Raw genomic sequence first — 18,263 nt, 5'->3', positions numbered from 1 at the left:
CTTCACAAACAGGTTAGTGAGCACGTTATAGCATCATCAGGTGCGCTGCTGACGTGGATGGTGAGCTGGTGTCAGAGCCCGGAGACTGCGCAGCTGGGAGCAGGATGGGACCACCGCATCAGAGACTGGGTACACGCCTACACACCGGCACACGTAGGTCACGCTCCAGGGCTGTCCCCACGGTGTCACCAGCCCTGCCCGAGCCTCGTCACGCAGCGATGGGTGCTCAGCTCTCCTCGCCTGGCACTCAGGGCTCCCGCCTCTGCCTGGCACATGGCAGATGACACCCGTGTTTTGGTAGGCGCTCAGATGGGAGGGGAGAGGTTCTGCACAGCTCTCATAAAAGGGAAAATCTGGGAACAAGTTTGCCAGAACAATTTATCTATTCTCCCTCTTTTTGTAAGGTGCAATTAGGAAGAAAGTGACAAGATGAAAGTTTTGGGCTTCATTATTCTGAAGAGATGTGTGGACTGTGGATTAGTCATTCCCACAGTAGCATTTACATATATCGCTGCTGGTTTTCAATTTAATGATTTCTACACAAAATGTGACAACCTACTTAAGAAACGCTGAGGAATTTTACTGAATTTACACCATGGGAGTTTGTTAGTGAAGGAACAGCTAATTGCTTTCTGAAGTTATAAGTATGAAAGAGCATAGGTGATACTGAATTCAGTTGTTAAATATAAACTAATATTTAGGAAGAGCAAGTTTATACTGTTAGACAAGAACAGAATATGCCCATAGGAACAATGTTTCATTTGTAATTACAATCTGCTTGAATTATATTGAGATTTTCTTAAAGAGGTTGGCATCTACTTTCCTAGAACATGTTAAAAATTGTCAGAGAAAGGCAGCTAACTGAAATGAAGTGCTGTTCCCGTTTATACAGTAAGGCAGAAGCTGGAACTGTACCAAAAACAGTGGTGAGGAATGAATTAACTGTAAACTCCCCTTTGAAATGCTCGGGTAGCAGGCAACGTTGTTGTAGAGGCATATCAAGTCATAGTGACAGAAGAAAGAAGAATAAAGAACTTTATTGATGAACCAGTAATCCAGTGTAGCTCTTCAAGCAGAGTTACTGGTTCAGCTCATTCTGAGTGACGAATAACCCCCAAACTGAATTCAAGTGATGTTGGATTCATCTTTATTCTTTGTTACATGCATGCAGTCAATCCGTAAGTTAAAATGGCCAGTGCTTCAGGCTTCTGAAATAAACAGGGACCTCGTCAAGTGAAGTGCAGTAGTATCTAACACTAAAACTCAGTTAAGCACTAAGGCTGCTGTCATAATAGTGAGGAAAACCAGAAGAAAAAGTGCGGTCAGAATTTTAGGGTGTATCTACATTGTATGACAGAGCATGGTAAAGAAGACTCCTAAGCTTATGGTGGCACATCAGTGTGGTACGTTGTGACTTACTGAAAGTCACAGAAGCAGAAAATCTTGCCTAATTTCAGCCTGGTAATGGGATTGTTAAACTGTGCTGACTTGTGCAGAGCTGCAGCTGTATGTGGGCACAGACACACACCATGCATCCCTGTGCAAGTGGACCTACCCTTTGTTGGCTTCTGCTCCCCTGGCAAGGCAGCCATCCATACTGTTCATGCAGCTTTTTATGCAGCCGTTTCACTTCCACCATATTCTGTAATAGCGACTGCCTCAATCGCTGCTTGTTGAGAACACACTCTCTTCTTTATTTTGTGATTTTGCACACATGCGATGTACAGTCTGTACTCTCCAGTCCTTGCAGAGGATAGTGTCTTTCCTTGTCATGGCCTCTCTTACAGTTACCGTCACTGTAACACTTAAATCCTTTGCAAACCTTGAGGAATTGCCCAATACCTGTTCCCATTAACAAATGAAGAGTATCCTGAGCTTATAGGATCTGGAGATTTCTGCATCAGAAATGGAATACCCTACACAAAATCCCTTGTTTACTTTCAGCGAAGCCCTTAGCATCAGAACTCGTACAGAGTATAGCTGTAATTGGATGTACACAGCAGTTTTAAGATCAGATGATTATATCTCTTTGCCCCGTGTCTACCCTGTATTTTTTCCTGCGTGCCACAATGGAACTTGCAACTCATATATTCCATCTGCTCTTGCAGGGTGATCTCATGGCCAGTGTCATGAGGAGAAAAGACCTGCATAATTTTCCCAAGAGCAGTCTCTGCTATCAGGTGCCACAGGAGCTGGTGAGACTTGTCTCTGGACTGAGCCTAGGCTGCTGTATAACAGTATGGGCATGGTGTGCTGAGCTGTAGGCACCGAAAGCCATTGGGTCAGGCAGAGAGCCCTGCTTCAGTCTGCTCCTGCTCGAAGCACATGTGTAACTCTGGAGAATGAAGAACTTATTTTGGTGGCCTGACAGCGCTTTTGGGTCTGTGGAAAGTTAGTGATAGAAGCTGTTTCCTGCTCAATCCATGACCAAGCGAACTGGCTTCTTTCTTTAGTTTCCTCTTGTGTAGTTTATTTGCTGTGCACTTCACCAGTTTCTGCTGCAAATGAGAGCGTCACAGAAACAAGAGTTTAATTTGCTCTGTCTGCACTCCTCTTATATTTTCTGGGAATTTGAGAAAACTTCCTGTAGATAAATGATGTATTAACATAGGCTTAGGGATGTTTAGAGAGTATGCACGTTTGCTTCTCAAGGCTAACCACTGTTTTTGTTCAGAATGTCTGATAAAATAACAATCACATTAAACTTGGAGTACTTAGTCCTGACCTGTTGTAATGTTGAGATTTGTTGCCTTTGGTGCAGATCTGAAGAAGAGCTGCTGTGCTCAGCAGCTCATCTGCCTCCTTCCTGGCTCAGTTGTTCTAACTGTTCTACTGAAAGATTCTGCGCATGGAACTTTTTCTTCTCTAGATTACATTACATCTATACCATAACTCTTCCATACAACAGTGTATAGTTGGACGGTAGTATTCTTATTCAAAAAAAACCCCAAATGTAAGCTATCTGTACATTTCTTCTGGAACTTTTCAAATGGTTCACTTTGAACATTCATCTATTCCTTTATTAAACCTCCAAAATCTAAAACAGAGATTCTAGCAGGTTGTATCAAAGTGTTTCGCAGTATAGATCATCAGCAGAGGTTGAATACGAAGTTTTCAGAGCCCATTTATGGACCAGAGTTACAGACGTAGTCTAACCGTTGCAAATTAATGTCATGCCAGATTTTAGCTCTTTTGTCATAATACTTTAAGCTTAATAAAATAGGAAGGGATTAGTAGATGCATACTGTAGGCAGAGTTTGAGGTGGTGGAGGAAGGGAGGAAAGAAGGCAAGGCAAGGCAAGGGCGGGAGGGGCGATGGTACGAATAAATGCGTAAGTCTTGCGTGGTGGGGTAAGTTGCTATAGAGAGGGCATCAATATTTGTCCCAAGGAGGTGACAAGGGAAGGAAGGAAAGAAATACATTGGCCCAGCTTTTACACAAACAAATATTTAGGCTAGGCTTTGGGGAAAACTTTCTAACTAAGCACTTAGTGAAGCAGTAGACTAAATTCCCCGGGAATACAGTATTATCTCAGAAGTTTTAAGGAAAATGAAGACTTTTTCTGTAGCGACAGAGGTGTAATTCATACCACAGCAGTGCATGGGCATGATTCAGGTGATTTCTTGAGGTTTCATCTCTATTTCTGTGTTTGTTTAGATGACTTTGCAAGCACATATTTCTAGATTGCGTTTTATAGACTGACTAAAATGTACGGAGTAATTATTTTTAAATTGTGCAATTTGGTAAAGCTAGATAGCAACCTCTTTAGAAAACAGAAGAGTTATGAATGTGTTTTGAGTTCACAAATTACTGCACACACCCCTTTATGGGAAATTGTAATTTTTCCTGCTATTTTAGTTTTATCTTTGAAAAGTATTCTGCATATAGTTCTGTTTCAATAAAATTAATTACTGTAGTTTTTTCAACTATTTGGGATAATCGTGTTTCAGTTATATGAAACACAAACCAGAGGTAGATGTTGAAATATGAGTCAAATTCTTCTTAACGGGCTGTTGCCTGGACAGTTTGGTGAAGAGCTCAGATATTCTGGCAGGATACGGAGCGGTTAGCCTGACTGAGCAGTACCTTTGAACTCATTTTATGTATGTAACTAGTAAACAAGATGGGTATGGAAAAGTATGAGCTTGTGTCTGTATGTGAAACCATTCTGCAGCCTCATCCTCACCTCCCTTGGGGACTGTGCCAGCACCGCGCTGGAGCCCGGCTTCCCCAGCACCCACATTGGCGTTGTCTCCTGTTCTGCTCAACACTATCTAAGGAGCTCTTTTTATTACTTTAGGTAGATCAGTATTTGACACTACCGTGTTTGGAATGCTTTAATGTAGTATCTAATATTTATTTCATGACCAAACAAATCCATTCTAGACAAAGAGATCTTCTTCTTGCTATGTAACTAAGTAGTAGTGAATAAATTCCAGAGAAGACAGGATTTTCAGACAAAACAGACTTTCTATCAAAATAAATACAGAAATGAGGCCAAATGTTCATACTAATAACAATAAATATGGCTGTTATTTGTCTGCAAGCAGTAGTTTGCACATCAATGATTACTGAATAAATGTACTAGGATTTATTAATGGATACTCTCAGATTGCAAGGAGTGCTGGGAATGAGTTGATATAAAACACAGATTATTCTCCGTTTTATTTTAATTTCTTTTCATTTTGTACCCAGGTTTTTCAGAGTAAAGGTTCCTCTCTTAGCTCCAGTTACCATTTGACACACAACAAATTCTTCCTGTGCCTGACAACTTGTAGGTCATACTATGTTTTCTGTTTTAATCTGCTTACAAGTTTGCATTCGCCATTGATAATCTCAGCAGTCCCAGTAACACTTCAGAATCTAAACATGATCAGAGCAGCTAATAACCTTCTAATGCTTTTATCAGGATGCTTTTAACTCATAATTTTGAAAGAAATTAAATAATTGCTCTTTTTTTGAATGAGTATGCATATTACTGAAAGAAGTAGGAAGGATTTAAAAATTATTTTTGGAGCAGATGTGCATTGATAGTCCTTATTTATTAATTCTGATATTTTCTCTAAAATATTTCAGTATCTGTATCTATGATAAGTTTTACTTAAGTTGCTGTGCTCTTTTGTTCTTTGTGTTTAGATTAGGGAGTGATGCTGCCTCCACTTGAGGTGATAGAGCATATATCTGTAAGCTGTAGTATCTGCTTACCTGTTTTCCGAAACAATTCCATTGCATCTGTGATCTCATGTGGTTTGGCTTGCATGCTAGAGAAGATTTGTTCTGGAGGATAAAAGATGAGTAGGACAAGTCACGTTTTACATAGTGAGTTGTTCAAAATGGAACAAAAATGGTTTTGGAACATTTTGATTAGCAGGTTTTCTTGTAGAACACCATAGTACAAATGGCTTGGCCTTTGACCTTCAAGTTTGGCTTAGTATTTGGCAAGTATTGCTGCTTCTAAATACTGTGGAGTCAAAGAAAGAGGAAAGTTATGTATTTAAATATCTTTGCTAGATACTGTGTTGTTTAAAGCGCCAGATGCCACTTATTCACATTGTATAAAATGAACAGCAGCCCGATGTTTTGCTTCCTAAACACTCCCTGTCAGTTCCGTATGTTTCGTAGGAAGCCCGATGCCTTGAGCTGTGGGGTGTACTTCTCAGTTGCTTAAACAAAATGTCCTTTGTCAAAGCACAAGCCCAAGGCTTTCTTGTAGTCAAACACTCCCTGTTTCCTGCACCCACCCCGCTGCCCCCACATCATCCTGGTCCACAGCATCTTTGCTTCATGCGTCTTTACCATATATCTGTCAGATCCACTTCTCCATCTAGTTTGGAGGATATAGACAAGTTTAAAGCCTGGGAGAAAATAGCATCTCTGAAATCAATTTGTATTCTTGTCAGTGGGTCTCACCAGTGTTCCATACTTGTGTGCTGGACATCCACATAAATTTAACAGCCAAGCAGATTGGTACATACCATTAATACTTTTTTTTCCTAACTTGGAGCCTTATTTGCTTTCTTTAACACTAGGCAATGCCCGTTTTCTCATTTCAGATCTCACCTTCTCTTCTAGACAGATGTGAAAAGTCTTCTCTCTTGAAAACTCATTTGGAGATCTAATTTTTAAATCGAGTGTGTATGTGTGTATGGGTTACTTAGAACTGTGCTAGGCAAGTCACTATTGCTGTCATACTGTTACTATATACTGTGGTTTAACACTCGTCACTCTTCGTGCATTATATGTGTTTGGTTTACTGTTGTATACAGAAACTTCTGGAAATGTTTATGTGACCATTGCGTACAAGCAACTGGGGCAGTGCAAAGCATTTTGTACTGTGCACAGTTGTGTTTTAGCAGCACGAAATGACAGTGGAGCATTGCAAGGCGTATTCCGGTAAGGGACTCCAGACATCTTTCTGCATGCACTGTTTTTACTCCCACTTGTCATATTTGATTATTAGCTTACTAGTAAGGAATCTCCTTAATAGATGTTGAACTTGGGATATCTCCCTCTGGTTCAGTCATACACAGACTGTAAGTTCTGACAAGTCCTGCTCCCTCCCATGGTGCTTGATTACATGGCAAATGAAGAAGGATCTGGCCATTGTATGGCAATGCTGTTCATGTGTGTGTGCGATGCAGGGTATACATAGATTTTTAGTATAAAATTTGTAAGGAGACTGTAGGAGAACTGAACATTAATTTGAAAATCTCTGACTTTTAGTTTCAGAAATTTCTTTGAATAAAAATTAAATGTATTTGTCTTCCTTTATACCTCTCTCCTCCAAATTAAATTATTTTTCTTCTTTAGGGGGAAATTAAATTTAAAAATAATAAAAGATTGTTGTATTAATTCAATGCATGTTTAAGGGTTTTGGTTTTGAGCTAGTGATGTCAATCAGTAACAAAAAGGTGAATAACACCCGTGTTCTGACCACTATTTTGTGTGAAATTGAGAAAGACCTTTTTCCTGGTGTCTTCGCAATTGTTGTTAAGAATTATTATGAGTATGCCAGAATGAAAAATTGCTATATACCACGGTCTACTCATGAAGAAAATTGTATGTATCTATTTATTACATAGCTAGGCTAGGTAGAAGAAGTTGATCAGAAAATAAAGAAAAATGAACTTGTCAAAGGAATGCATTTTAAGTAGAAATGTTAAAGCCTTGCTTGTCTTTCTTGTTAAATGTCAGGCTGCATGGTAACACTCTTTCCCCTCTCCATACACAAGAAAATAATGAAAACGTGGAGATTCAGTTTCGAATAACCAGTCACATGAGAAGGCCCCCATCAGCCTGACCTCAAAGCTGCAATCAGCCTCTTAAACCATCTTGCGTGTTGAACATCAGCTACACTCTGCGACAAAACTGGGAGTTTATACCCTTAAAATTCCTGTGTATGCGGTCAAGTAAGTGATGGGTGCATCTTTTAAGGCACAAATTCAACACCTGCTTCCCAGCCTTGGTCTTTTCTGCTCTTACAGTCTGTGTTTTGGAAATACAGCTTTAGCATGGAGCTGTACAACAGCAAAAGAGTGCTCTGTGAGCTGGGGAATTAGAACACTGGAAGCAGGGACTCATAAAGAAGAATTGCTTTCTGCTCCCTCATATTCTTACCTGTGGGCAACAGGAAGAGACATCTTTCATCCATTTTTTCCTGATAGCATTGGTTTGGGAACTATTTTCACACCCATTCTGGGTGGGTCTAGAGCAGAGTACACCTACTCTTATTTTTTTGTCTATCCCATCATAGTAATATATTCAGTATCAAGCAAAGATAGTAGTGCAGAACAGATTTTTTTTTTTTTTTTCAGTCATTTTCTTTACTGAGAAGATAGATACTAATCTTATGATTTATTCTAAAAGAACTGCCCAATTTATTCTAGCCATTTGGGAATAAATTCCTGGGGAACGTCAGGCATCACCAGTTCGGGGTTCAGGCTCAAACAGGCTAAGACAAATCAGCCATCAACAGGCAAAAAAAGCTAGTGCGTGTAGGTATTTTATATAAAACACAGCAAAAATGGCTCCTTGTATAAGTCTCACTTGCGGTTCTATAGGATTTTTAGGCATATCACATGGAGTCAGTCACGTTTTCTCACGGTCAGTATGAAGGAATGCTTCAGCTGCCAGACAACTAAGAAAGGAGAAAAGAAATACTTATGTCTACTGTGCAGCATAATTACACTGAAAAAGACGAGAGCCTAATCAAAATGTTCCTCACATGGTGTGCTCCTGGGATCAGTTTGTTGATGAGTAATTACAGAGGAGAATCTAAGTTGTCATCATGTCTCAGTAGTACCCAACTACACTGATATGTTGGTAAAGAACGTACATTTTGATAACTAAATTTCTTGCTTGCACAAGTCAAACCATGTAGGAAGGTTGAGTATGGAGTGCCCCATACTTCATCTTGTGTAGGGGGCTTACTGAATCAACCCATTTGGCTTCTTTCACATGCCATCCAAGAAACTGGTCTGCTGCAAGAATGAGGAAGGGAAAGTGTTACAGTTTTTATGGATCAGCTCAAGAAACGCAATCCACATGTAAAGGACGGTGTGGAAAAAACTCTGCAAGGGCCGTTGAAGAGCTGTGGTCAGGCAGGTGTCACAGCAGCAAAGCAGAGACAGAGTAGTAACACAGTGTGACAGTAGCTGATAGACTGGGTTAGTAAGGGCCTAGAAGAGGAGAGTAGGAAGCCTGTGCTTAATACAGTCAAAAATGAAGAGTTGAGTGGAGTTTCAAATCCTCCGTGGTGCACCTACCACCCAGGGCCTGGCAGCACTGCGTGTTGGGTGTGGGATCCTCATCTCCTGCTCTATACACGTTCCGTTCCCAACACTGCAGGTCTCGAAGGGAAGCAAGATTAACGTGCATAGCAACATAAAAACTGTGCTGCAGAAAGGAGACAAAGAGTGCCTGGTTTGCTGCAGTTTTACGGAGGTGTAGACTGCACATATTATTGTGCTGATGCTCTGTACTTGCTGATGTGGCTGTGCAGCTCATGGTATCCTCACCCCTAACTCTGGGCGCCAGTTGCTTAAAACCTTCTTGAACACAACTTGACTGTAGAATGGTCAAGAAACCGTGTAAATTTAAAGCTGAAAGTAACAGGAATAAATTAATTACTGTAGATGCTCAGGCCCCCACAAGGATGAGGATGGGATATTAACTGTCACTTGACACAGAACAAAAAGCTATCCTGACAAATTTACATTAAAACCAGTTAATTGAATTCACAAGTACATTTAGCTGGTCATGACGCATTGGAGATCATAAACAAAGGTACATGGGACTGTGCCCCAGATCCCTGGGAACTGCAGCTCAGGCTCTTGTGATGTTACAGAGCAGGAGTATAAATGGTGTCTTAAATAAATAAAAAGTGTAATTGTTCTCTAAATGGTTGTGAATAATGTGCCTGGAATAAGCTACAAGAGTGGCCTCTGAGGGACAAGAAAGCAAAATTTAAAAAAACCCCAACTGTTTTTTAGATTTGCAGAATAGCGGCTTCCTGCCCTTCTGGCATGAGAGCATACGTGGAACAGAGAGATCTGGGGCTGGGTTGGTGGTCAGGCCTTGGAAGTCTCAAAATGCTGTCAAGTGTGCCTGTGGATGGAGGGGAGTGTATGAGGGAGAGAGAGGACCAGTACTTACTTCCTAAGTAGAATTGCTTACATGTTTTCTTTCTCAATAATCCTTGTGGGATTCTAATTTTGTTGTCCATAAAATAATGCTCTGTTTCATTTCTTGTGACAGGTAGACATTTATTTATTTATTTATTTATTTATTTATTTATTTATTATTCAGTTTCTGTTTTTGTTAAATTTTAGGTTTCTTTCATTCTGAAAGAGCAGACGAGGTTTCAGGGATGCTAGTAGGCTTCCTCTGTCAGTTGCTGTGGCAATGATTTAGCAATTATTTATTTTATTTTTATAGTATTTTGGTGGTCAAACTGGGGGGTGGGGGTGGCAACACTTGAAATTGTGATATAGTGCAGTGATATTTATTTTAAATGCTTGGTTTGAATTGAGAAATTTTCTAGAGTGAATGCTATCAGCCTTAGTTTTCATAACGAGTAGAAGTTTATTGAGTTTCAGAATGTGTTTATTCTATTAAACAACTCTTTAGGTAACTGGACTTATTGAATTGTGGTTACTAAAAAGTACCAATGTACCCATTGTTGTGACACACCCATAAATTTCTGGCAGATAATTTTAAGATTTAATATTTTGTGGTTAGTCTCTGACCATAATGTAATTCTTGTTTGCAGTCTGCAGAGCAAAGTTCTTTCAGTGTCTGTGACATTTTCAAGGCTGAAGCAAAATAATTTTCTGTGTCATGTGATTTTAGTTTACTGACCACATATGTGACAAACTAGCTTTAAAATCTATGGTTAAAAGCTCTGCATTAAGGTTGAATTATTAAGTAGAAAAAACTTTTCTTACCAAAAGTTAAAACTGACCGAGTTAGGTTTTCTATCATGAATTTATTAAGCCTATGTATTCAGGACTAGACCTATTTTTAAAAGGCACTAAGTATCTCCCACCAATTTAAATGAGAATGAAGGTGCTCAGTTGGATGGAAGTTGAGGGGGCAAGTGGTTGTGTTGTGCAAGGGAGGAAGCAAATTTCAGGGTCATTTCTGTTCAGTTCACACTTTTCATGCAGGGCTCTTTAATCAGAACACAACGTGGCTGATGGATCATTTTCAAAGACATTATTTACATGAGCAATTGGAATTGTGTTTATTTATAGGCTGGCTGCAATCACATCCGACTACTGGGTTTCGTAGCGCATTTATCACACGAGTGGTACCAGCAGGAACTCCGCATTTAAATCCCCATGTTGCCGTTTTTAATGAATACTCCTTTTCAATGAAACTCCTCTGCTTTGTTTCCTTACATTGGTTTTATGACTGCAAAGTTAAAACTACCACTGTCCTTCCTTCTGAAGATAGAATCAACACACTTTAATGATTAGGTTATAAAATCGCACATTGATCCAAGTGGGTAGAATATACGTAAGTGGCTTAACAGAAGGGAATAATGTAACCCTGGGCTGGCTGGGTTAATGGAAGCTCTTTGTTCCCAGCCACCTAGGATACACATGTACACTTCTTTCTCTATTAAACAAATGTTTACTGTCAGAACTTTGGAGTTTTTTTAACCTACGGGAGGGGTTTTTGTGTGTGTGTTCCACACCAAATGAAGTGAGAGCAGCATGACTGTTTACTTCTTTGTATTGTCTGCTTTTGATTTTTTGGAGGATCCAGTCCAGTGAAGACTTAAACTTCCATTTTCCAGTTGAGTCGTTGATCCTTTAGTTGATACAGCCACAAACATATATTGGGAACTGTATGCTGTTTCCCTTTACCTCTGGCATGGATATTGGGGAATATAAGGTAGAATTTTAATTTATTTTTGCAGGCAACAAAGCTGATGACTAGAAAACTTTCTTTTTAGGCTTTTGAGGGTTCTTTTTACTTTATAGTCTTTCAGTCTTTGCTCCCTTGGGAAATCCAATTTTAGTCATACGTCTTTTGTGCTTATCACAATATATAATTACAGTGATAAACATAGCAAAACAGATTGGAACAACAATCTGTAACTGTAATCCATTGAGCAATGGTCCCCTGCCTTCTAAAAACTGTATTAAACATCAGCGTTTTGCACCGTGCCCTTGTGGCTGTGAAAGTGTAGGAGTTTGTTCTTCGCGATGGAGAACTGAAGGCCCAGAGTTGTTGGGTGGTACCTGGGTGAGGGAGTGGAGCCTCTGAACCGTGTGCTCCCCTCCTCTCTCAGGTCCTGAAGCACCCTATTATGCCTTTTCTTTCTATTATATTCTTGCAGATATAAGGAGTGGCTGGGGACTGCGGGGGACAGATGCAGCAGCATGAGGGAGCGGAGGCTCTGTATATGGTGTATCCACTATTCTCTGGATCCCACAGGCTACCCATGCTGTATGTACAGTGCTTTTACGTGGTGTCTCTAATTCTTTTGTAGTCCTATAGTTATTACCTGGCTTCATCCTTACAGGTGTGTTATATTGATATTATTTAACTTCATGACAGCTTAAAAATACTCTGAGGGCCTTCTGCCATGCCCACTGAAACCAGTGGTAATATTTATACTTTTTATTTTTTTGCAATGTTTTGACCGATTTTTTAAATTTATAATTTTCAAAGGTCAGTGTAGTATGCTGATGAGTTATGAATGGGTTTATATGATCTGGAGGATTTTAGAATTTCCTTTCATTAGCAGTTCACTGATTTTTTTTAATCTTCCTTCTTGTAATGTGCCTTTTCTAAGTCATTAGATTTTCAGTGGTGACAGTGTAATAGCAAACACTTTGTTCTGTACTGTTCTTGGAATAAAAGAAAATAAGAAAGGCCTTTTTCTTGCTGAATGTAAGCGTAACAGTAGGAATTAATGTCTATTTTAGATAGTTTTGTTGTCGTCAATAAATAATTATGTATTTCTGTGGATGATACTCTAAGGGGACATTGACAGTGTCAGTGTACATGCTCCTCACTGCAGATCACATAATTGTTTTCCCTTGGCAATACCCTTAGGGACTCAATGCCGGACCCTCCCGCATCCTCAGAGGCAGGAGCGGGTGACAACAGGAGCTGTGACATGCCCAGGGACATGTCTGCTCCTCCAGCCACTCTGCAGAGATGAACCACTTTCTGCTTAGGTGGATTTTATTCTGCATGATGGATTATTCTGTGTCCAGTTCTTTTTGTTTAAAGCAGTAATGTCTTTCTAATTTACATTTAGTGCTGTGAGACTTGGGAGGTTTGAATTCCATCTTTGATCCACCTGTGAAGTTTTTTTATTGCTTAGGAAGTGATGCATTCCTGCTAAGTGTTCTATTTGCTGTTCTTTTCAATTGAGCAAGTGCAGGGATCAGGTGCCTGTGTTGCCCAGGAGTGGAACTGGGAGAGCCCCAAAGGCCTCAGCTGCTCCAGGTGTCTGAGGTTGCAGTGAGCTTCTTGGACACTGCCAGGGACCAGCACCGCTCTGTGCACCTCTGGGACCAGATTTTTTGGGATACTGTTCCTAAGATGGCTCCTCAAAGAGATGCCTGTCTCTTTCTCCGCTTGTCATGATAAAGACCATTGGGATCCATGGAGTAACCACAGGGTCTTGTGACGTGGATGAAGCTTGTGTGGTGACACTGACTCTATATCACCGGTTTACCAAATATACACCAAGATGTTTATGCATATATCAGCTTTTTCCAGTTCAGCAACTGTGTGATTTACAGCTCCATCAGATCCCCTGGCACCAACTGGGGTTACTTCTGTAAAAGTGACACTTCGGTCTCAGTAGTAACACACAGCACTTTGTTCAAGCAAGTTCAAGAAAGTGAAACACCGGAAATAATCTTAGACCCTAAGTGCTGTGATACAGTCCCTAAGATGTGAATCACAGAATCACAGAATGTCAGGGATGGGAAGGGACCTCAGAAGATCAGCTAGTCCAATCCCCCTGCTGGAGCAGGAACACCCAGATGAGGTTACATAGGAATGTGTCTGGGCAGGTTTTGAATGTCTCCAGGGAAGGAGACTCCACAACCTCCCTGGGCAGCCTGTTCCAGTGCTCTGGCACCCATTCTGAGAAGAAGTTTCTTCTCATATTTAAGTGGAACCTCCTGTGTTCCAGTTTGTACCCATTGCCCCTTGTCCTATCATTGGTTGTCACTGAGAAGAGCCTGGCTCCATCCTCGTGACACTCACCCTTTACATATTTATAAACATTAATGAGGTCAATGTGAATGTGGATATGAAAATGAATGTTATCTTGGGCACTTTCTTTGGTGGGTGGCAGTAGTGATCATTTGGAAATGCATCTTATTCCAAGGTGAGGAAAAGGAGCTATGAGTTTTGTAAGAATAATGATCATTCATTGTACCTGATGGGTTATTATATTCTTGATGTAAATACTTAGGACACAGTTTTCTCTGTTTACAGTTCAACTAGCACTAGTATTGAATGCTTCAGTTCAGCTGCTTATTACGGAGTAGGTAGACATACGTATCTCACTTCAGGATGTGGCCTCAGCTTTTTTTCCCCAAGACTCTCTTCAGACAATCGCTCTGGCTCAGTGTTCTCCATCTCATGCAAGGAGACAGTGTTTAATGTACTACAGTGGCCAGTGTTCTTGTCAGGTTATGTTCAGATGAGTGGAAGGTTAGCCCAAGATTTCTGTAATTAAAACATATGGAGACCCCATGGGTATTTCTCATCAGTTTCCTGCACTTCTGTGTTGCTCCGCAGTAATAAGGTCAGCCTGAAATCAGTTGACTTTCTTAGGAGAAATGCTATCTTTTGCCGTTTTACTGCCTGTAGAATTGCTGAGGAAATATAATATTTTTATGAATGTGAACTTTCTATGCTTTGATACAGCTAATTCATTCTTGGTGAAGTGAAATGCTTGGTAGTCTGGGGGGTAGGGGGAGAATGTATGTCTTTATTTTCAGTATTATGATTCTGACTTGTGATTTATCAGATTCTGTTTGTTCTGAACAATGGCAGCTTGTTAAGATCTTGCATTGTCTTTGTCCAGCTTTCTGTGACTAACAAGACTCCTTGCCGAAGCCCAGATTGCTTCTAGAACATCTCTTTGAGGTACTCTAGGTTTGTAGCTGTGGCCGTAAGGTTCCTGGCAGCTGCTGTTTTCACTGGGACATCCTGGTTTCAGAGTTCTGGCCTGTATAGGAACATGCTGACATGTTAAGAATCTGTCATATAATGGCTTCTCTTTTTCAGTCACCAGGACAATGTTCTGGTTTCATTCAAAAATTTACAGGCCATTCTTGGATACATTGAACATTTTCTCCTTTTGCTTCTTTCTGTGTTTTTGTCAGGGTGAGGAGCCCCAGGTGAGGCCTCCTATGGTTAAATTAAAAGCACTATCTGCAAAATAATAATTTCAAATGAACTACACAGAAGCAGAAGTTTATTTACCATGAAACACTAATTAACTTTGGTCTCTCTAATCTGTTAGGGGCATTGGGACATAAACACCAATAACATGCTCAGGGCTACAATCGATAGTATTTGTGTTTTATGCATTTGGCTGTGTGCAGTCCCTGCAGTCTTCCCCAGCATACTGAAAGTGACTGCTGCTCACTATATTCCAAGCCTGCCACTGTTTATTTTTAAGACTTGTAGCTTTTAATTTGTATTACTTTTTATTGTTTTCAATTTGTTTAGAATTAGAGTAGTTATATTTAATATATCAGCAGTGGGTACCTCAGTCAGCAAATGGCCTGGTTCCTTCAACTAGAATATTTTTGTTATCTTGGTAACTTTTACACTGAATTATTATTTAATCATTAAACTGGACATTTCTAGAAGTGTCAAGGGAATTGTATATAAATTAAATCAGAAGTTCTTGAGCACTGCTACTTAGACACAGGGTATGTATAAAAGAATACCATTTCCTTGTGGTTCCTTCAGCTTTCTCTGTGGCCTTGATTATTCCTTCTAAGTTTTATGTCTGAAAGAACATTCTGTTACAAATGACTGTTTTGGCTGAAGAAGCTAGATGCCGCTCTGTCTTACCCTAAGGGTTCATTTATTCTCCTTTGGTGTTTAACAGAGTTGTTGCTGAAGAGCATCTGTAGGTAATTCCTTTCACAGGAGAAAAAGACTGAACTGTACGCCTGAATTCTAGCACCCCCAAAGTGAGATGTTAACTCTGTTTAACATGTGCTGTAATTCTAGGAGCTTTTCTGAAAAGTGGACACCTGGAATACATGATTTCCTATGGTATAGGTTTCAGTAAATGTAAAGTAACTGGCTCAGGTTAGGATTTCTTTTTTTCTCCTCCAAATTTGAAGGAATTGTAGTTTACAGAGCAGGCATGTGTTTTTATCTGTCCTCTCATGAAGTAAAAGTAGAAATAAAAATCTTTCCACCCTTTCAGTAAGAATAATTTCATATGTCTATTATTTTGCTGGAAGTATGGATCTGATTTGCTTGTATAACTGACCAAGAAGAAGCAGAGCTAGAAGCATTAATTTTATGTTTAGTTTTCAAAATGGAAAGTCCGCTTTTCTTCTGAGGTTTTCTGCTGTGGATCCAGTTGCTGAGAGCGTTGCTGCATTCACACTCATGAGCTTCCTCCTGTCGGACAGTTTAATTTTCTGCTGAAACAGTGTAAGGTTGTGGTTGTGCAGGGGAACGCAAGAGCTGCTCGCGCTGGAGGTCCTGCGTATGAGGGCATGAAACTACGAGTTGAGGTTTGTGTAAAACGAGGAACTCTGTGGAAAATGGGCAATACTGGAACAGGGGCTGGAATACAGCAGCAAATGGTTGTGGAGATGTGGTCAGCTTTTTCCAAGATAATGCGATGTAATTATTTGAGATCTGTTGCAGAAGTCTGAAGGCCATTCATGGATGGATCACTTTGGTCCTTCATTAAGTGGAAAGAGCAAAGTCTGTCTTGGTCGGCTGCAGGTGGGCGAGCGTGCTTTTGCCATCACAGCTGTTTGGGTGTGGAGTGGACTGGGAAGTCCAAAACAACCGTCTCGACAGTTGGAGGCTGTTTGAGGTCATGTTGCCAGATGTTCCCCAGTGATCTTCTCCTGTATACTTTGTGTCAGTTTTTCTGGACTCAGCCTTAGCCAGCTTATCTTCAAGTGTAACGTGGTTTCAAGTAAGTAGTAAGAAAACAGAGTTAAGTGGTGATGACCAGCATGGAAGAGTGATACAACTTGGAGTGTCCTACATGTGTTGATGACACCTTATCCAGCCTTTCTGCATCCTCTTATAATAGTATAAAACAAGAGGGAGCAGAACACTGTGAAAATCTGCAAAATCTTCCATAGGTAGAAGAAGAAATAAAACTGATTTTACAATATGCAGGAAAAAAGCTTGATTTGCATCAGGTTTTGTGTTCACCCATTTAGTCTGTTGAATACAGTAGTATTTAGTTCGTAATGGCACCAAATGCGTATGTGTGGGAGGGGTGGAGGGTGTTTAGAAAGCTGGGAATACAGATGCGATTTTTCAGTTATCAGAGTACACTGTCTGCATTTACCTTTGGCTAAGGACTTTCTGAGAAATATTAGTTCCAAGTAGTAACAGTTCACTAGCTGAACGAGTGGAGCTGTTTGTTTTTATTTTTAGAAAAAAGATTAACTATTTCTGTGATGATGCCTTCTTTCTTGTTCTGAGTGGTAAGTAACCACACAGTTACGGGCTTCTATTATTTTGGAGTATAAATGTTGTAATCTGTGTTCTCAGGATGATTACAGTCTCACTTCTTCAAAGGGTAATATTTGTAGTTCATTTTTGGCTTGTTATAGCTGTCTGCACCATTACAAATGTAGGTGAGTGATTACTATGTTGGATGCTTGCTTTTTTACCTTAGTGTGTAGTACCAGTATTATTTCATAACAACAGCTTATATTTTGACTATGAAAAAGTAAACCAGCGTATTTCATAGTCATGATTTGTCTTCTAAACTTCCTTTGGCTATCTAAAGAGAATCCTGTCAGCAAAAAGACTTAAAGGGATTACTTGGAATTGTTGAGAAACCAGATGTTCAAAATCAACCTTTTCAAAACTTGGCAGAAATATTTTCCATAATGTCTTTTGTCTACCTGTCTTCCTGTTTTATCTGGAACCTGTTTAGTAAATTTGGTTTATCATATTTCTTATATAGCGGATTATGTGTGCATGGCTTACCCATTCACTCAAAGCCAACACACCTAAAATCAGCATGCTGAAATTCCAGGAGATAAGCTCCTTTAACTTATTACTGCATTTCATTTTGCTGAGCAGCCTGGGCCCAGGAGGAAGGAAGAGCATCTTATTACAGAGTATTCTGTAATGTAGAATGTAGGGCATTTCTGAAAATGGGTTCAGGCTTCCTTCCCTTGGTCCCACAGCTGTGAAAAGCGAAGGTAAATTTGCCATAGCAACCATTCTTTTGAAAGGATGACTCCGCCTCTTTTTTTAGGTGCCTATCCTCAGTTTACTATTCTGAATCTCGTATGGATGCAGGGTTTTCTGTGAAGCCTGTTGAGATTGAATTTTGCACTCCCTTAGCTGCCTAGGCCAAGTCTACCTTGTACATGGGAACACTGATTTTGACACGTGCCTCTGAGGGACTCTTGTAATTATGACTTAATTAGATACCATTCCAAATACTCCTAGGAGTATTCTGGATTTAGTATTATCTGTACCTTCCTCATCTTGCTCAGTGATCGATTATACTGCTATTGGCAGATTTCTCACCTTTCTCTCC

General features: G+C 40.1%; 1 protein-coding gene across 3 annotated transcripts in view; it reads left to right on the top strand.

Moving 5' to 3' along the window:
• PRKAR2B (protein kinase cAMP-dependent type II regulatory subunit beta) overlaps window positions 1-18,263 on the top strand; it is an 88,552-nt gene that overhangs the window by 35,809 nt on the left and 34,480 nt on the right. The window contains exon 3 of one of the 3 annotated variants that reach the window (XM_071803435.1): window positions 11,850-11,959. The exons of the other annotated variants lie outside the window; for them this stretch is intronic. Coding sequence (XP_071659536.1) covers window positions 11,893-11,959 — 67 coding nt within the window. The 5' untranslated portion in view covers window positions 11,850-11,892. The remainder of the gene's footprint in view (window positions 1-11,849; window positions 11,960-18,263) is intronic. 3 annotated transcript variants of the gene reach the window in all.

Source organism: Patagioenas fasciata, chromosome 1, assembly GCF_037038585.1.
Source record: "Patagioenas fasciata isolate bPatFas1 chromosome 1, bPatFas1.hap1, whole genome shotgun sequence".
Classification (NCBI taxonomy): Eukaryota; Metazoa; Chordata; class Aves; order Columbiformes; family Columbidae; genus Patagioenas; species Patagioenas fasciata.
This window is presented reverse-complemented; position numbering and strand designations above follow the sequence as displayed.